Source organism: Rattus rattus, chromosome 14 (genome assembly GCF_011064425.1).
Source record: "Rattus rattus isolate New Zealand chromosome 14, Rrattus_CSIRO_v1, whole genome shotgun sequence".
Lineage (NCBI taxonomy): Eukaryota > Metazoa > Chordata > Mammalia > Rodentia > Muridae > Rattus > Rattus rattus.
In genome coordinates, this window is record NC_046167.1 from 81,287,679 (window position 1) to 81,308,098 (window position 20,420).

General features: G+C 51.4%; 1 protein-coding gene across 1 annotated transcript in view; it reads left to right on the forward strand.

Moving 5' to 3' along the window:
* Trpc7 (transient receptor potential cation channel subfamily C member 7) overlaps positions 1–20,162 on the forward strand; it is a 122,479-nt gene extending 102,317 nt beyond the window's left edge. The window contains exons 8-12 of the mRNA XM_032885015.1: positions 4,436–4,631; positions 9,996–10,217; positions 11,199–11,279; positions 17,396–17,471; positions 19,619–20,162. Coding sequence (XP_032740906.1) covers positions 4,436–4,631; positions 9,996–10,217; positions 11,199–11,279; positions 17,396–17,471; positions 19,619–19,788 — 745 coding nt within the window. The 3' untranslated portion in view covers positions 19,789–20,162. The remainder of the gene's footprint in view (positions 1–4,435; positions 4,632–9,995; positions 10,218–11,198; positions 11,280–17,395; positions 17,472–19,618) is intronic.
* Positions 20,163–20,420: the final 258 nt, after the last annotated feature.

Below are 20,420 nucleotides of genomic sequence, written 5' to 3' on the forward strand. Positions count from 1 at the left end.
GAAAATCGAGAAATACCTAACGGATTACCGATCATTCAATGGGCCTTTGGAGTTAATGGGGCTGTGTCTGCCACCAGCCAGCACAGAGCACCCGGCCGCAGCCGGCTTTCACGGCATTCTCTGCTAGCACCTACCTACCAGATTTCTTTCAGAGTTTGACAAACCAGCAGATGAATCGAAAGGATAGCAGCCGTTCAGGATGCCATCCATGCTCACTGAAAATGTCACATGAGTTGCTCATTTAATCTTCCCAGCAACTGAGTGTAAAGCCCCAATATGGCCCACTTCACGGTTGAACAAACCGAGATCCTAACAGTCTTTGTAACATGTTTAAAACATACACATATCTAGTATGTATATTGAGGAGATCTGGACCCCCGGCATGCATCTCTGCTCGCCCCACCTGTCTCTGTGAAGCCTTCTGTGAATGACACAGCTGAGGACCTGGCACTGTACAGCTAGTCGGGTGAGAGGAGGATGGGGAGCCAAGAGCTGCAACCTTTGATGAGGAGGAACCCCAGATGTGGCCCTACAGCAGCCAGATGCCAGTGGGGGCCTTCGTGATTAGTTTTGTGGTAGACGTCAGTTAAATCAGTCCAGAATCTTCCTTCCTGAAGGGCAACTCCAGACAATGAGGAGAAGGGTAGACCTTTCGCTCCCTCCACCCTGGGTCTTGTGGTTCCTGCAAATTCTAGGCAATAATTGGACTCAAGGGCTCACATCTACAAAGCCAGTGCTCAGGAGGCTGAGGCAGAAGGATGGCCATGAATTCAAGGCCAAGCCAGGTAGTGGAAAGTGATTAAAAAAAAAAACATTGCAGGCCGTGGGACACCCCCATAGGACCCTGGGGTTAGCTCCAGGCCTGAGCCCTTGGCATCAGTGATGGTCTAATGACTTGATTCTAAGCCCGGCTCCCTTGGCATCAGCGATGGTCTAATGACTTGATTCTAAGCCCGGCTTCTTTTCTAAGAATATACTATATAGGCTTCCAAGATGTAGGTAACACAAATCGTCTCCCACTGAGGGCAGTGAGACTGAGTTTCCTTAATTTCTTTATCCCTGCCACACCCTAAACTAGAAGATATGAGCTCAGCATCTCACACTGACTACCAAGCTCTTTCCCTTTCAGAAGCATACATTGCTCATTGACCTTTCCCCATCACTCACACACTTTTCTTTCTTCCAATGCCTGTTGTTTGCATGCTGATTCACAGAAGTGTTTATGAAGCCAAGTGTGTTGTCATGAACCTGCGATCTTAGTACTGGAGGCAGTAGGATCAGGTTTAAGGCCACCAGCTTTGGCTACACACTGAGTTAAAAACCAGCCTGGACTATGTGTTGTCTGTATGGTTTGAATTTAAACACTCCCCACCCGCAGGCTCCTGTGTCTGTGTGGGTGGGTTATGGGACCTTTAGGAAACTGCGTCTAGCTTGAGGAAGCATGTCACTGAAGAAAGGCTCTATCTTTAGTCTGGCCTGGGCTTCTCCTGAGCCCCTATCAGCCTCCTGACCACTGAGGCTTGAGGGTGGAGCCTCACTCCCCTGCCACCGTGATGTCTCCACCAGATATCCTCTTACATCGTGAGTCAAGATACCACCTTCCTACCTTAAGCTGTCTCTTTTGAGGGATTTGATCAAACCAACAAGGAAGGTTCTTAGTATATCTGCTAATGTTTGCAGATTCAAGTCCTTTTCCCGCCGGTCTATGGCTTACTGTGCTTCTGGCATTCAGGATCGCTTGGCGTCCGTAGTAATAGTTTCTGAAACTCTCCCCAAGGCAAGATCGTGTAGTAAGTTCTCAGCAATGGCGTATGCTAGTTTCCATCATAAATATTTTTTTCTAATTTTAACCCTTCTGTTTCGTTCAGAACTTATCCATCAGTCCAGACAAAACAGGATATCACTCGCAGAATAGCCCAGGTAATCTTGCATGTCAGATGCTGGCCAATAAGGTCTCCCCTGTCAGTACGAATAGCAAACACTAGTCTGTTCGTAGTAGTACACTGATCACTCCTGTGGTGTGGGCAGACTCCAAATACAGGCCCAGAGACTGACTGAGGCTCCCACTGCCCTGACTTGGTCAGTCAGCCCACCTTTTCTCCGGAAGAGGATCTGTTGCTTCATATCATGCTGCCTCCTATGAAGAGGAGAGCTGTGGACCTCGAGAGCTTGGAAGAGGTGGTTGCAATCAGGCTAAGACCTCTTCCTGACCAATCAGGGATGAGTGTTTATCCCTCCAGCAATCTCGAGTCTGGGCCTCTTGTAATTATGCTTCTAGAAACGAGGCTAAGTGGAGGTTCAGAGGCTAATCCTCGCCCTGGAGAGGCGACATCAAGTGAGCATGCACTGCTAGCTTTCTGCACTGGGGTCGTGTCTCTTCAGAGACCCTGTTGCAAACACAGTCTTACCAAAATGTGATCTGCATAAGAGGCCTGCTCTGCCTCCTTCTGACTACAAACACAGAAGGAACTAGAACTAGATGAGGGCTCAGAGGCAGACTTCACAGTGAGAAGCAACGCATGCCGGACCTGAGCCCATCTTTTCCGACTGAAACCAGTGGAGAGGGCTGGCCCCGCCCCTGTCACCTGTGACTTCATTGGCATCAGCCAGAGACCTGTGGGGTGATGGAGGGTAAGGAACAGAAAGTGAACTTGGGTGAAACATCTCGCCATCACAGGTATCAGCCTGTTTCTGTTGAGGATAAGTGCTTGCCACTTTTTGCTGGATCCTGTGGAGAAGGGAACAGCTGTGCAAGAGACCGAGAGCTGCTGGTTCCTACCAGTTTAGGGTCTGGAGTTCATTAACCCATGGCTCCGGACACTCTATGCCACGGTTCCTTTCCACAAAGAGATAACAGAATAATTCCCTCGTGGTGGGAGGCGGTACCTCCGGAAATCTTCCACACAGCAAGCGCGCCATGTTTTCACAAACAATGGATTCACCTCTTCTATGAGGAAACCATTTTCCCTTTCTAGAACAGCAGTGGTAGCCAGAGCTCTGCAGCAATGGCTCCTACCCAGTCTTCTCTTCAAAAAGTGAGGCATGCCTTTAATCCCAGCCCTCTGAAGGCAGAGGCACAGGCAGACAGATCTGTGTGAGTTCAAAGCCAGCCTAATCTACACGGTGAGCTCCAGCCAGCCTGAGCTACACAGTGAGACCCCGTCTCAAAAACAAGCAAGCAAGCAAACAAACAAATGAAGCCCTGCTAGTGAATTCCTGGCTAAATGTTAAACGCACAGCTCCAAAGGAAATAAAACACAAGCAATACCAGCGTAAACTCATATCGGATACCAGCCTCTCAGACTCGGGGATGCACAGGGAATGAGCTACACAGCTGCTGTGCACACCAGCCGCCACCCCCACACATAGACACCCCCATATTCTCACATGCGGGGGAACTGTAAATTCATGCGAGCCCAGAGTGGATTTTTAGCCCAGGTTGGAAAACTTAACATTTTTGTACATTTTCTCAAATACATCTCAAAGCTTGAGAGACGTTGATGGGGTGGGGTGAGCTCTAGTTAATCTTGGACATTTGTGGGTGAGTGTGGAAAAACTGAAATGTTAAGGGGCGGGGTGGGGGGGGAGTCCTGTCTTATAATGGCACTGGGAATTTGGATGCAGACTAGAAAGTTGAACTTTATGTCCCTAATATATATTCTAAGCCATCCAACCGAGATCCAGCTTTTTGATTGGATATTATGTAATAAGCCTGATACAAATTCGTAGCCAGAAGGTTAGGACCAGCAAATGTGCTTGGGGACTGAGACCACCGTATTCAGTAACTTCAGAGGGTCAAAGAGCAATCCGCTAACGGCCAGGCCTTCCCTGGATCACCCGCCCAGATGCGGCACCCGCAGAATTAGAACAACGCGTACATTTTCCTCAGCCTTTTTTCCTGACCAACCCTCCCTGGCTGAGAGGTCTTTGTTTATGTGATCGCTCTCAGGCAGTGAGGATAAACAGAAGCCTGCTACCAGGTAGTCAGAGGCTCACAAGTGCCAGGTAGCAATGCTAACTCAGTCTGTTGAACCCAGGTCGTGGTCAGGCTGTGTAGCCTAAGAAAAGCCATTTGAGAGTCCACGGAAAGAACGCTGAACTCACCTGAGGCTCAAAAGCAAACATTTGCCCTGCGTTTAATTTTAGATGTCTGATTAATTACAGCGGGATTAAAAAAAAAAAAAAAATCCCAGCCAGGAGTCCCAGCAAATTTGAATTTAAAACGGAAGAAACTGTCCTGTGAGAGTCTTTCTCAGAAATCTATGTATCTCAGTATTTCAGAGCGTAGGCATCAGCAGCCCACCCCAGTCCCGATTTGGTGTGGGGGTTGTGGGGGAGGGGGAGACCATTAAAGCCTAGTAATGAAAGGGCAGCTTTCATTTCAAAAGTGCGAACCAGTTCAAGGTGCTTGAAAGAGCCGTCTGCTTCCTTGTAGAGTTGAAGAGAGCTTTAAAACCCTGTTTTGGTCCATATTTGGCTTGTCTGAGGTCATCTCGGTGGTGCTGAAGTACGACCACAAGTTCATCGAGAACATCGGCTACGTGCTGTATGGCGTTTATAATGTCACCATGGTGGTTGTGCTGCTCAACATGCTGATAGCCATGATCAACAACTCCTATCAGGAAATCGAGGTAAGCCAGCTCCGAGCTGTCCCTCCCCTGGTAGTCAGAGCGCCGCAGCAAAGAGGGCCGTGGCATCAGACACGCATGCGCCCTCACGTGGGACGCTAGGACTGTAGGTAGCAGACAGGCGGCCCTGCTGCCGCCACCACGTGGAAAAACCTAGCGAGAGCAGAAGGAGCCAGGCATTCAGGCAGCCCGTGGCGCATCACAATGGCTGTGAGCCCATTCCCCCTCTGCCTGTCTTCTTAAGAACCTACTGTGTGCCGAGCCAGTACCACAGTGACGGTGCAGACAAGTCCCTGTGCCCAAGGAGCTCATAGGTCAATAAGAAAAAAAGCAGAGAATGGGGATGTGGAGATGGCTCCGAGGATACAGTGCATGCTTACTTAGCAAGCATGGGGACCCGAATCTGGCTCCCGAGACCCTATGTAAAAAGCTAAACATGGCACCGTTCGCCTGTAATCCTAGCTCTGGGAAGGAAAAAGCAGCAGGATCTTGGGAGCTCTCAAGCCCTCCAGCCTAGCCTGGTCAGTGGTCTCCAACTTCAGTGAGAGAACCTGTGCCCTCAAATACGGTGGGAAATGTTGGAGAAAGATCCCCAACATCAAACTACGGCCTCTACATGCACACATACAGGCATGCACACTCATATAGATCCACGTATGCACAACCCCCTACACACACATACACAAAAACAAACAAACAAGACCAGGTAAGGGCTGGGGAGATGGCTTAGCAGGTAAAGGTACTTGTGCAGGTCCTGACGACCAGGGTTCAGTCCCCAGAACCCATATAAAAGAGGAAAGAAAGAAACAACCGCACAAAGTCGTCCCTTGACCTCCACATGTGTGCCATAGCACACGCATTCCCACGCCGCACACACATACAGTACTAAGTAATGTTTTAGTGTTAAAAAGCCAGGTAAGGTGATCACCACATCACCACGTTCTGGGGTCGGTGCAAACAGGCGTAGAAGATGCAAAGTGAAGAGAAGGAGGCTGACTGGGAAGCTTGGGGCCACCTAAAGATGGAAACCGCTTTGCCAGAAAGGTAACCGAGGTCAAAAGAAAGTATCAGGCTGTGGATGAGGCCCGGAGTGCTCACCCAGCATGTTGAGGTCTCGGGTGAGATTCCCCAGGAATGGAAAAGGGGGTGGTGGGGGGTGGAAAGGAGGGAGAAAGCAGATGCTTTAAAAATAAAGAAGTTGGGGGGTGCAGCTTAGTGGTAGCATTTGCAGAGCCATATCAATCCCCAACATTTCAAGAAAACAAAAGGTATCAACAGACGATTATTAAGAACTAAAATACACAAGCCATGAGCAATCGGTTGCAGTCTTATTAGAACATCAAGGAATTGAAGCAGCTCATATGAGCAATATACGAATCAAGTTAAAGGGCTGGAGAGATGGCTCAGTGGTTAAGAGCATTGACTGCTCTTCCAGAGGTGCTAAGTTCAATTCCCAGCAACCACATGGTGGCTCACAACCATCTGTAATGGGATCCGATGCCCTCTTCTGGTGAAGAGAGAGATAGTATACTCATATACATAAAATAAATCTTTAAAACAAAACAAAACAAACAAACAAAATAAAGGAATCAAGTTAAATTGACCATGATGGCCCTGAAGAAGTCAATATACTTAAGAAGAAAAGGAAGCCATAGTGGGGGTGGGCAGCAAGATGGCTCAATGGGTAAAGGGACTTGTTGCCAAGCCTGGTGACCTGAGTTCGATCCCAGGACCCACGTGGTAGAGAGAACTGACTCCCGAGAGTTACTCTCTGATTTCCACACATGCACCACGGCATGAACACATCCAAACACATAAGCACACACAGTAATAAATAAATGTAATACCTTTCTTAAAAGGTCAGTGCACATACCTAGAATCCCAACACACACAAGACCGTGTCTGAAAAACAAGCCATCGTACAGAATAGATGAAGGTTTTACCTAATGATGGCAGTGGAGACCTCCAAGCCTTATAGAAAAATGTCTCCTGTGGAAGAGGGGACAAGGGGGACATACATTGGGAGTGTACATGTGTCTGGAAAAGAAAAACCTCCTCAAGGAGAAAATCGGAAAGGTAACTGGGGCTGAAGAGATGGCTCGGTGATTAAGAGCGTGTACCACTCTTGCAGAGGACCAGAGTTCAGGTCCCAGCACCCAGTGGACCTTATACCATCTTCCTATAATACCATATTCCATATTCCGTTGGTACCTGCATCACATGTTCATGTGCCATTCCCACCCCAGACACACACACGCACATGCACATACACACACACACACACACACACACACACACACACACACACACACGCACACACTCATGCATGCACACACTTGCTTTTTAAGAGGGAAAAGAGATCCCCATTGGGATGCCTGACTCTTAGGCAGAACTGTGGGAAAAGGCGATGGGCAGAGTCCCTTTCAACGTCTACCTCCTTACGCTTTGTAAGTTAGGGAGAAGCTCCCCCGGTGCTATTAAATGAAAAGTGCAAATTGTATATCTCCAAACACAAGCAGGCAAATCTCCTATGAATACGAGGACACACATAAACGAGTGGGGGAGACGGATCGGAAAGGATGCCAAGGATGGGGCCACAAGGATGGGACCACAAGGATGGGGCCACAAGGATGGGGCCACAAGGATGGGGCCACAATCCTCCTGTAGGGCGGGGAGCCGGAAGTGGGGGCCTGTCGCACTTGCTGGCAAACCCAACACTTCAATAAGAAGAAACTATTGCATCCATATTTTTCACATAGGAAAATAAAAAACTCAATCCAAATACGGATTTTTTTAAAAGGGTAGAATCAGACTGTGTGGCTTTAACCTCGGGCATTTATTTTCTTATAGCGGTAGGAGACAGAAGAGCAGGACGCCCAGGCAGATGGTTCCCCGTGAGGCTGTCCTCCTGGATGCTCAGAGAGCAGCCTCCCAGCTGTGCCCTGCCAGGGCCTTTCTGCCAATCTGCCTGATCAGTGCGCCCGTGTAACCTCATCTAACGTCAAGCACCTTTCAAAAAGGTTCTGTCTGCAAATCCATTCGTATCCCAGAGCAGTGGGGTGAGGGCGACAGCAGATGGTTTTTAAGGTCATTCAGTCTATCATATCCGCTCCCAGAAAGACCATTGCAGACCACAGACTTGCATGTTTTGAGACAGAGAGGGTCAGCACTGCAGAAGCACCCACTAGGCAGGGAAAGGAGGGGGCTGGGCTGAGGCATCAGCTGCCTGTCCCCTCACCATCCCACCCACCCCACTCCCTGGAGAATGCAGCACACACGGGAGGGATGGACCAGTGACATCTTAAGAAGCATTTTCATACGTTTGGTTTCCTGTGCAAATAAGCTATTGCCAACCAGTCCTATCCTGCTGAACCTCATTTTCCCCAGTGTAAGAAAGGGCAAAGAGTGCTTGAAGAAAACCCCTGGGTCTCTATATCTCCCACCTGGAGATTTAAACAAACGGGTTGAGGTTCAGTCCACTTAGCCCTGGCATGACAAGGTTGGCTAAGTGATGCCACTTGGTCCAGGGCCAGGGGAGCCCATTGCTCATAGCTCAGGGTGATATCTGAGGTGGGCAAACACTGTGACCTAGCCCCTCCCCTCTAGGACCTGGACAACTTCTTATCCAAGTCAGAGCCTGTGAACTGTCCCCATGAGCCAAGAATTATATGGGGCATGAACCCTGGGTCTCATGAGCACATTTGGCCGTGGCGAGTGAATATTTGTAAGCCTTCCATGAGGACACTTACGGATTCATTCACTCGACAGTGAGCACTTCCTGTCAGGATCCATAGGCTCACCCGCCCCTGCGACCCCATCCCTCTCCTCCTCCATCTGGGACAGTCATGGCTCTCTGAGGAGCCACTGTGCATTGCCGCCTGTCTGCATCCTCGACCCCCAACCCTCTACTTAGCGTTTTGTGTCAGCATTTAACGAGCAAAACAATTGCTTTTAAAAGTGAGAAAACCCTTCTACGGGGCTCTCACAGTTCTCTGCCACCAGTGTTCACACAGCTCGGTGGTTCACACTGCTCATTGGTTCATACTGATCAGTGGTTCACACAGCTCTGTGGTTTACACTGATCAGTGGTTCACATGGCTCTGTGGTTTACACTAATCAGTGGTTCACACTACTCAGTGGTTCACACTGCTCAGTGGTTCACACAGCTCAGTGGTTCACACTGCTCAGTGGTTCACACTCCTAAGTGGTTCACACTCCTAAGTAGTTCACGCTGCTCAGTGGTTCACACAGCTCTGTGGTTTACACTGATCAGTGGTTCACATGGCTCTGTGGTTTACACTAATCAGTGGTTCACACTACTCAGTGGTTCACACTGCTCAGTGGTTCACACTCCTAACACTGCTGTGTTCACACTGCTCAGTGGTTCACACTGCTCAGTGGTTCACACAGCTCAGTGGTTCACACTGCTCAGTGGTTCACACTGCTCAGTGGTTCACACTGCTCAGTGGTCACACTCCCTAAGTGGTTCACACTCCCAGTGGTTCACACTCCTAAGTGGTTCACACTCCTAAGTGGTTCACACTGCTAAGTGGTTCACACTCCTAAGTGGTTCACACTGCTCAGTGGTTCACACTGCTCAGTGGTTCATACTGCTCAGTGGTTCACGCTGCTCAGTGGTTCACACTCCTAAGTAGTTCATGCTGCTCAGGGGTTCACACTGCTCAGTGGTTCACACTCCTAAGTAGTTCACACTGCTCAGTGGTTCACACTGCCCAGTACCGCTCCCACTGTTGGCTCGAACCCCATTCTCCGTTCCAGCTCCCCCACTCAGGCTGACTGAGAACTCCTCAGCTCTAATATCAGCCATGGAACAGACTTTGAGCCCTGGTTAGGCCAAGCCCAGCACAAGATCCTCTCTCAGAGTGGGCCCTATCTCTAGGTCAGCCGCAGGCAGACTGACAGTGACTGATCCACCTGTGCCATTGGCCAGACTGTGGGATCCAAAAGATATGCCTCCCCCTAATCACAGGCCAGAAAGCACAGAGTAGAATGTTTCCTCTGCAGGAAGCTGGCAGTAAGGCCTGCACCCCGTGGGGGAGATTAACATTTCATGCCTGTGTCTGGCATGGTTACATGTCTTCTATGGGTATGTAGTTCCTTTAGTTTTTCTAGCCACCTTTGAAGCAGGTAAACAGTTTACATTCCCATTTTATAGATGAGGCAACTGAGGTCCAGAACTGCTAAGTCAAATGCCATAGTTTTCACAACTCGTAAGGACCACAGCCAGGATTTGAACCCATGTGGGTTCCAATGTTCTCCTCGGCGTAGCACCCTTCTTCCTCTTGTTTCCCATCATCCTATATCATTGTGGCCTCTGACACGTGTAACTGTTCCCTTGTTCTGCAGGAAGACGCAGACGTGGAGTGGAAATTTGCTCGAGCGAAGCTCTGGCTTTCCTACTTTGATGAAGGAAGAACTCTCCCTGCTCCCTTTAACCTGGTGCCGAGTCCTAAATCCTTTTATTATCTCATAATGAGAATCAAGATGTGCCTCATAAAGCTCTGCAAATCTAAGGCCAAACGCTGTGAAAATGACCTGGAAATGGGCATGCTGAACTCCAAATTCAGGGTAGGTAGCATTGGGCGTGGGGGGTGAGAAGATGGGGGGAGGGGGAGGGGGAAGGAGGGAAGGGAGGGGGAAGGAAGAGGGACGGGGAGGAGGACAGGGAGGAAGGAGAGGGAAAGAAGGAGGGAGGGGAGGAGGAGAGAGGAGGAGAGATGGGGGGAGAGGAAGGGAGGGGAACAGGGAGGAGGGGAAGGGGGAGCAGGGAGAGAGAGGAGGAGGAGGGGGAGGGGAGGGGGAAGGCTGTGTTTGACTCCCTGCTTCAAACAAAGAAAGCCAGCCAGCTGGGAGCAGTGAGGGGCCATTGCCTTGTAAAACCTACCAGGCATCTCAGCAAAGCACCACCCAGCAGAAAGTCCCCAAACCCCTTAGGGAGATGCTTGAGTTCAGCAAACTGCCTGCTGCCCTAGAAAGACGTGACCCCAGTGGAGGGGAACTCCCTAAAAACAGTGGCTCTAAACCCTCCTAACGCTGCAACCCTGGAGCACAGTTCCCCAGGTTGCCCCAACCATAACATTACTCTCATTGCTACTTCACAACGCTAATTCTGCAACGGATATGAATCGTGTGTAAATATCTGATATGCAGATGGTCTTAGGCGTTCCCCGTGAAAGCCTGGGTTTGACACAGGCTGAGAACCGCTGTCGGAGGGCATGTGGAGATAGAACAGCTTTTTGCAGAAAGTACCCAGAGGATGACCTGAGAACCGAGTTCCCTGCCCCGTCTCTCTCGCTTCCGTGGTCTCAGGTTCGAAGCATGGCAGAACCTCTGAGGTGTTCTAGAGGAAAGGCAAAAAATTCAGGGCTTCCTCGACCAAAAGGGTCAATAAGTCTGTTACCATGACAACTCAGTCCCCAGGAGCAACCCTCTAGGAAGCCATGCCATTTCCAAATCTATTTCCAGAAGGTCCCCCTCCACACTGGCCCTGTAGGTAGATACTCTCAAGTCCTGCATGCATGTGCGTGTGTTTTTCTTTCCTTGCTCCAGAAGACTCGCTACCAGGCCGGCATGAGGAATTCTGAAAACCTGACAGCTAACAGCACCTTCAGCAAGCCCACCAGATACCAGGTAACTACCCTGTCCAAAGCGTGGGCAGAGGTGGGTCCCACTGAGAAGGGCCCAGTCACACTGCTGTGCGAGTACAGAGCTCAGCTCCCTCCGGAGCGCCTGCCGTATGGCAGACGCCGTGCCATTCACCGAGAAGGCAGAAAGTTCCTTAGTGGCACCTCCAGGCCACTTAAGGGGAGAGACAAATGACAAAGTCGCAGACAGCATGCGGCATCAAACTGATCGAAGTCCCAAGAAGCAAAGAATAAGGTTAAACCTGGAGAAAACCAGGAAGGCCTAGCTAGAGGGGCATCTTCACAGAGAGGAGCGTTGGCCAAGACCTCAGGCAGGAAAAGGAGACAACCTCGTAGACAAAGATGCTTGCACAAAGATCTCGAGCTGCTGGAGGGGAGAGCAGAAAGTAAGGTCGGAAGGAAGGCAGAGCACTGCCACTCAGGAGGAGGGGGCAGAGCGCTCCAAGAAGGTCCAGGAGAGGAGGGTAACCATAGGGACAGACCCAGTAAGACTGTATTCAGCTTCAGTCATCAGTCAGGATGCAGGTGGGGAACACATGTGCAGGTTCAGATATAAGGACTGACGGTCACAGTCGGGCTGTGGCCCCCTCCATGACACCCAGTGTGCCCCAGGTGGCCAGGTGGATCTCAGGATCATCCATGCACACCTGTCCTTAGACTGGTAGTCCCTCTGCCTGCAATCCCTACATCCCTTCTGGAAACCTGAGCTAAATCTCTGTTCCAGTTTGAACCGGCTCCTGGGCAATGATGCAAGGTTAGCATTAGACAGGTTAGCAAGGTTAGCATTAGACAGGTTAGCTGTTAGACATTCTTCCCCAGCCTTCCACTCCCCTAAGTGTGGTCTCTCCTGGCTGTGATGTTGTCCTGGGTAGCCCTCTGGACTGACGTGAGAAGGCGACTTGCCTCTGGTGCTGCCTTCCCAAGGGAGCCCTTACAGACCTGGCGTCTCCCTGACACAGGTCTCTAGCTGAATCTCCTCATCTGGGTTTCAGAAGCCAGCTGTGCAGTGGAGAGGATTTAATTGCACAATTAAGAAACAGTTCAGCCTCCAAAGCGCGTACGGTTTTATCGGACGCCATGAGCTCAAAATTGGCAGCGGGCAGCTCTTGAGTTGAATCGTGCGCAGAATGGAGATGCCCAGTTTGATCTGCTTTGAGCTGTTTTACAGTCTTAGCCCTCTGACCAGCAGAAGGCTCCCACTTCTCAGGTTCTCGGAGAAGAGCGTAGATTTTTTTCCCTGTCACCAAGAAGATAGGAATACCTTGTAGAAACTCCGTCTTGGGCAGAGGCAGCTATGAGATAAAGGAAGGGTGATTGCCTGCGGGTGCCCTGCTCGCAGATGAATCGCGATCAGCCCCGCAGCCCTCTCCTATCTGCCTACCAGCATCACGGCCTCCATCCTCCCAGCCTTAAATCTCCCAAGAACCCCTGCTGCGATGACAGAGATTGGCTGCGTTTCAGCCTCAGGCTAGGGGTGACCTTGGGAAGCTTGCTTGTCTTTTGTCGCTTAGAGAAAAACTCCAGGCTACTTATTCAAGTATTCATCGCAGGAACGCACAGAGGCACCTGACAAGGGCTGGGGGACGGTCCGGCAGACTGAGGAGATCCCTGAACCAGCTGTGCTCTATGTCTGGGCACCCTCCTAAGCTGTAGTCGGCTACTCAGGAACGACATTGACCTTGAGATGACCCCAAAGGACACGTGGAAGCGGGCTCCCCCAGATTCTGACAAATTTTACAGTTAAGAGTTTGTGACCCACCTGATTCTGAGGGCACTTCTGTTACCCCAGAACACTGCCCAGGCACTAGCCTGGCATTCCTCTTCCTGGTGCCGTCCCCCAGAGTTCCCTCAGCCTAGCCTTGCTGGGGCTTGGCAGTCTCTTGAGTGGGTGAGGACAAGGAGCCAGAGTCCTGTCACCAGCAGCAACAGGCAAAGCCAAAGGATGGGTCCGAGGGTGACATGAGCAGCTTTGCCTGTCTGTGAGCCCACGGGGAGCCTTCCAGTCTACGTGCTCATCACACAGTAGTTTCCACACGTGCAGAGAACCTGAAGGCCTCAGTTCTTCTCCCCAGAGCTGCCAGCTCACTGAGTGCCTGTTCTGTCAATCTTGTACTCTCTGGTCATTGGCAGAAACCCTGGAGCATTCCACTCTGCCCTGTCACCAGCATCCCTGAGCCTGAGTCCCTTTGACCAATCCTTAGGCGTTCCCTGATGGGTAGTATTCTGTTTTAAGCTTTTTCCATCGTCCTACTGCATTGTTTGGTCTTCGTTCCTACAGACTGGGGGAGCCACCTTGGATTGCTAGACCCCTCAGCACTAGCTATTGGCTTTAGTCAGGTCGTTCCCAGCCCAAGAGACCAAACAATAGACCAACCATGATATCGTTGACACGGTTAAGTACCTCTCCCCTTAGAGTTGCCCTGTGGCCTGTTCCAAGAGTCCACCTCTTAGGGGTACAGACCCCAATACCCACTCTGTGAGGGAAGGATTTCTCTATGACAAAGGACACGGCCACAGCCTAAAGACGCCACAGAATCCAGGCACAGCCCACTATCCAAACGGACCTTAGCTCGCATGACACAGCAGGTTGTTTGAAAGGGAGGGCGTTTGTTTTGTTATTGGGGGCAGCGGCTTGGTTGGGTTTCTTGAGACAGGACCTCATGTAGCCCAAGCTGGCTTTAAACTTGCTATGTAGCTAAGGCTAGCCTTGACCTCCTATCCCAGCCTGGCTTCAGGGAAGGCGGAGTCTTCTGGTTCACCTTCCAGCTGGCCTCTGCTGTGAGACGAACCAGCGTGTCACAGCCAGCCACGGGTGCTGCTTTTCTTGTGCCAGGGCCTCACAAACATGACAGTCATGTGTAGCTTCTGCTGAGCACACTCCCGTAAGCTCCTGCCTTTTGTTGGCGGAGGGCGACGCCATGTCCATCTGGTTCCACCCCACTTGCCTCTGTCAGTATACGCTATGTATTCTCTTCCTAGCCTGTGCTCTTGGCCACCTTGGCAGCACGAAGATTCACAGACCCCCGGATGGAGGGTCTGTGTCCCCTCCCACCTGCACCCAGAGAGCACTGACCCCAGGAGCCTGCCCTGGGGAGGTGCCCCTTGCACCTGGATGCTCGCTATGCTGTATGACAGCCCCTTCTTACTCACTGTGCCTCTCCTCTGCTGAGTAACAGCACTAAAATACCTCTGCTGCTAGTTAAAGTCCTGGGGGTGGGGCCGGGGACGGGCCAGGGGTGGGAGAGAGGGAGAGGTCATCTTCATGAAGCCAAAGGACTCAGTGGAAGAAAGCAAGATGTCTACAGTTCAGCACAAAGGGCGGCCTCCCTCCCCTCTCTCCACCTTCCCTACATCTGTCCCACCCTACACACACACACACACACACACACACACACACACACACACACACACACACACACACAATGAAGCAGAGGAAACTTGATAACCACCTTCTCCAGAACCTTCTGGCATGCATGTCGGGGAGAATACCTTCCAACCATTTTCTGCTTTGAGGTGCAACATCACCATCTTGTCCTTCAGCTCCCATGTTGTTCCAGTCTCTACTCTCTGTACCCCAAAACTGCAGAAACCCACGCAGATCAAGCAGTTAGTGAATGGGCCATGTGTATTCAAGCGCAAAGGCTGTGAGGCCAGGAACTCTAGCCTTCTGCGAGGTGGCCCGTCTGCCGACATAAGGCTTCTTTCTCTAAGAGGGACCCAGAGCCCGCCCAAGCCCACTGACTAACGGATCCAGCTCATGAGCTCCTCATTCCCCAAACCACCAGAGAATTCACCTTACTGAGGCTTTGGTTTTCATGTTGGCTAAACTTAAACCCTGCCCTCCCCTGCTCCCCATCTGTGAGGCCCTAGAGAAGTCCCTCACACTCTGAACCCACAAGTCATCTGTAAGTAACAATTCATCTGTCCCTGAGCTTCTGGGAAGATTGAGATCAGTTCTGTGAGTAAGACTAACACAGGCTGTAAGATGCAGCATGAATGTCTTGTTCCTCCTCCTCCCTCCTCCTCCTCCTCCTCCTCCTCCTCCTCCCCCTTCTCCCCCTCCCCCCTCCTCCTCTCCCTCTTCTTTCCCTCCTCCTCCTCCCCCTTCTCCCCTCCTCCTCCTTCTCCTCCCCCTTCTCCCCCTCCCCCTCCTCCTCCTCTCCCTCCTCTTCCTCCTCTCCCTCCTCCTCTCCCTCCTCCTCCCCCTCTCCCTCCTCCTCCCTCTTCCCCTGCCCCTCCCCCTCCTCCACCACTGCCAATTTAGACTGGAGCTTGGCAGCCATGTTCTGAAGTGATAAGCGTAGATAGCCCTTGGGATATTTCTGGAGACTTGGATTGATTGTGTGACTCAATCAGGAGTACAGCAGACACTAACTACTAACTAGGAAGCAGTGTGGTGACTTCTACACCCACAGAAAGGTGCCTCTCACCCCCTTCATTTCTAGATTCTGCCTTGCCATCTTCATCAGGAACAGGGAGACTCTTTCACTCCAGAAGTAGAGAGGCCGTTTGCTTGCTTCACTGAGACGGGGGTCTCGCTGTGTAGCCCAGACCTGGAACTGGTCAGGAAATCACTAACCTCCTGTCTCAGAGCGCTGGCATTCCAAGCCTATGGGAGCACACCCAGCAGGGACACTTAATTATTGAGGTTTGCCTTGAAAGGGGACTGGTTCAACTAGCTCCCCTGTACTTTCGTCAGCCTAGCACTGTGCAGTAGACAAATGCTCAGGATGTTTTAGATTTAACAGGTAACTCCATTGTCTCCTGTGAGAATCTATAAAGAACGGTTTTGCTCTCTGTGTTTGTTTGGTTCGTGTTTCCACTGAAGGTACCAGGGGGTGGGTACATGTTCCTGTAGATACCCTGCTTCATAGAGTAGAAGACTGTACCCTTCAGACACTGCTGTGCTAACACCCACCTCACGAGGGTGAACAAAGAGGGGACAGGGGGAGGGGAGCTCGCTAATGAGTGGTTCCCATCATCCAAACCATAGAGCTATGGGGACAAGGAGCCCACAGGCACGGCTGAAGAGGGGCTGACTAAACTCACCCAGGCCGTGGGTGAAAGAAGCTTAGCTCAGTACAGGTAATACCTTGGGACCACAGTCTGGAGACATCAACTGTGATAGTCCCTGCTGAGAGCATTAGCAGGAAAATGACACGAAGCCTCCAGTGCCTGGCACACAGCACAGTTCCGTCTTCCTGTGGTCAGAGAGAACTCAGGACCTAGCCCAGGTCCACTACCAGCTACTGAACTCCAGTATCCAGAAGATACTGCCACGTCCTTAGTTCTAGGTGTGGTCAGGTGAACCAAGCACTGGCTGGACTGGACAGCACCAGGGAGCAGGGGACCCTGGCCCCTCCCTTCAGGCTGCTCATGAGAGCCAAAATCCCAGGTTTTGGAAGATTTTGAACCCTCTGATTTCACAAGAACCCTGACTGGCAAAACCCAAAGCTCGGCTCCTCTGGGCTCAGCTCCTGACACCAGCACTACTCTCGGTGCCCCTTACGTGTAGTTCAAACTTTGCTCACCTAAGGGATACTTGCCAGCAGGTTATCTGGAAGCTAGGGACCAACGCCTTGCTCCTCCATAACAGGTGTGCAGGGTCAGGCCTGTGCACATGTGGGGACACGGTCTCTCCATCAAGGTCCAGAGGCCCAGCTGTAAGTGTGATTGACCCTGGCAACCCTCCAAGTATAGACAGCATCCTCTAAGCTGGCCTTGACTGTTCTGGTGAACAGCGGGCCACTCACTGTTACCCCTGAGGGCTGCATTTGCCGCAATGACCTGATAAGACTTCCCAGAATTCCCTGTCGGGCTATAGCAACACTGGGCCTAAGGTCCTCAAGCAGAGCCGTGACTCCAAGATGGTTCCCCTTCCCTTTCTCCTTGGCTTGGCTTCCCATCAGTTGGAAGTGTCCTGTTCTCACCTCCTGGGAGGTAGGGAGCCTAAGCAGAGCTCTGCCCAAGGCCTCTCCGCTGGACAGAGCACCCTGGGACCACACTAGGCTGCTGGTGCCCAGTGCTGAGGCCTGGCTGGGTGAGAGAATGTGAAGGTGCTGGCCTCGCTGCCCCTGAGCGCTGCCGTGTTTCTCCTTTCAGAAGATCATGAAGCGTCTCATCAAGAGATACGTGCTGAAGGCCCAGGTGGACCGGGAGAACGATGAAGTCAACGAAGGTATGGGAGGCCCCAGAGCGATTTTACTCTAAGTTTACAGATCAGGTGCAAGCACGGTTCTCTCAGGTGAAGACTGGAGTAGTTTGGGTTCTGTGTTCTTTCTGGAGAATGCCTTGCTCTTCAGTGCAAGCAGATGCATTCCCGTGAGCTGGGGAGACCAAGGTCTTCACTTCCTCCCTGCAGCAGCAGCAGCTGGTCCACCCCTTATCTCTGCACTTGCCCCTCCCCTCAGAGCCCGCCCCTCCCCTCAGAGCCCGCCCTTCCCCTCAGAGTCCACACCGCCCCCATCACCTCCTCTTCTGCCGCCCGGCAACCATCATCTCTACCCCGTCCTTCTACCTTCTACCTCCTCCCCTGTAAGGAAGGCACGTGATTAGATTGGTTCCTGGATGGTCCCGGATCCCCTCCTAACCCAGATGATTAGCGCTGGATTCCACCTGTCACCTTAGTTCCTGTTTGCTGTGTGACAGTAACTCATCCTGAGGCCAACCGTTAACAAGGACACTGTGGACATCATGGAGAAATGGGACCTGCTAGTCTGCTTCTCACAGTGATGACATCCACAGTTGTCTTCTAGCCCTCTGGATTCAGGATAGCCTAGAATCCCACTGTTCACACCTTCTTATGTGGGCACATATACAAAAGGGTCCCATTTTCAGAATCTGCCACTGGCTCGGACCCCGCTGCGCATCGCGTCTCTGTCCCAAGGTCTGGGGGTTATGGCGACGGCAGTTTCTCTGAGGAACTCGGAAGTGTCCCTCTTTAGTGGCAGCTGGCGAAAGCGCAGATCCCAGCCTCATGCCTCCGCACACCTGAGGCAGGCCTGTGGCTGACACTTTAGAGAACAGTATTAGGCGCTTCCCGTGCACGCTGGAGTTCCGTCTACCTCAGTCTCACTGAGAGAGCTAGTTTTCAGTCTAACTTAAGCAAGAATCTTTAGATTCAGATGCCTTACACCAGGTCATTCATCATGGATAGATATTTGAAAGACTCTTGCCCACAACTGGGGGTAGCCTGTCTCCCCTCACTTGGGTCTCAGGGCCACTAAAAGAGCTCAGCTACTGAGTGACCCTTGGCTTCATATCTTGGGTACCTAGCATCGAGCCCTCACAATGGCAACGCCCAGTCTAGCTGCTGAGCTCACAGAGCCCAGAGTCTGAGCAGCAGCCCTACCACCCCTTGTGGGCCCCAATTATGAGATCACGGGGTACCACATCAGCCAGCCTCAGGCGGTATGGGGCTGTGATGGACAGGAAGGTAACTAATACAGCCTGGGGGTGGGTACCCAGATGTCATTTTAATGTAATTGACATGAGCCGGGGGTTTAGTGAAGAGCCCTAATAAAAGCAGGGAGTATAATTGTATATATGAGATCTCTGCACTTTATGTAATTAAGCACACTGCATAAGAGATGGGAGTAGTATGTATACCCACAAGCAGTGGCCCCCTGCCAGAATTAAGCCTGGTGTCCAACATAAGAGAAAAGAACCTTTCTACTCCCCTTTGTGCTTAATTAGATTCCCACAGGTCCAGACCCATCTGGCTTCTAACCACTGGGGTCACTATGGAAACAGAAAATGGTGGTCCCCTATTAGGGGAGGAGGCAGCTGCAGGCATCAGGGGGGCTCACCTTAGGGAGGTCAGGCTGTTTCTAAGAACTAAAGGAAGCTGCAGCCGGCAGCTGGCCAGCCCTGGGGCTACATTCATTGTCCAGAGCCCTGCTCTCCAGTGCTTGGGGTTTCTCTCCTCTGCACACATCCACAGAACCAAGCGGAGCATCATGAAATGGATGTCCCAGCTAATGAGCACCTCGCTTGCTCTTGACATCTGTGTATAGTGGCTCTGAGGCCAACACCAGAGCCAGCGGTGTGTAAAACAGGTGCCCGAAAATTCACAGCCCTGAATTCCACCTCTCCAATCTGTGAAGGGAGAGGCTTTCCAGGAATGGGAGGCGGAGCTGTAAGTGTGTATGGGAAACAGGCCGGGTGGCACTCCTCCGAGGACATCTGTGGGCACAAGGATCTTCGAGATTCCTAATACCCTCCCCCAGAGCTCATCCACCCCAGGGCTGGACCTGCACCCACAGCACAGAACCTCCTTCCTGCTACAGGCACATCCCCACCAAGCCCTCTTTTCTGTCTTTACAGGTGAACTCAAAGAGATCAAGCAAGACATCTCAAGCCTTCGCTATGAGCTCCTGGAGGAGAAGTCTCAAGCTACCGGAGAGCTGGCAGACCTGATCCAACAGCTCAGTGAGAAGTTTGGAAAGAATTTGAACAAAGACCACCTGAGGGTGAACAAGGGCAAGGACATTTAGCGGCCCGGGGGCACTCGTGACTTCTAACAGCATTCCAAAGCCAGACCAGATGTCCCAGTCTCAACCCTGTCGGGGAGCGGGGGTCCCATTGGCTCCGTCCTGGGCACGTGGGGTGATATCTGTAGCCCAGAAACTGCCTGGATCCAGGATTGGGAAACTAGGCTGTTGGGAGAAAGCTACCCCAAGGAGGGAAGAAATGCCATCAGACACATGAGAGACCTCCTGTCCAGCCTCTAAGGCCAAAGCAGGAAAAGGCCATCTTGGATGCACATGTGTGCCCTCCCACTGGACTCAGGACGACAGCTGTGTCCTGGGAAGTCCGCCCTCTGCACCTGAGTCCCATCTTATTCCTCCCCAACATACGCACATGTGTGTGCACGCACACGCGTACACACACACACACACACACACACACACACACACACACACACACACAACCAGAACCGGGAGGTGACCTGTGACCTACTCTTAAGTGCCAGATGAGAACCCAGATAGCATAATAGCTAAATAGTTATATTTGTTTATATAAAAAAAAGTTTAAAAACACTAAATCAAAAATTGTACTGTAGAGAAAAGTTGTCATTGTTTAGAGAACAACAAAATCCAAATAATGTATTTTTACCTTTATTAAG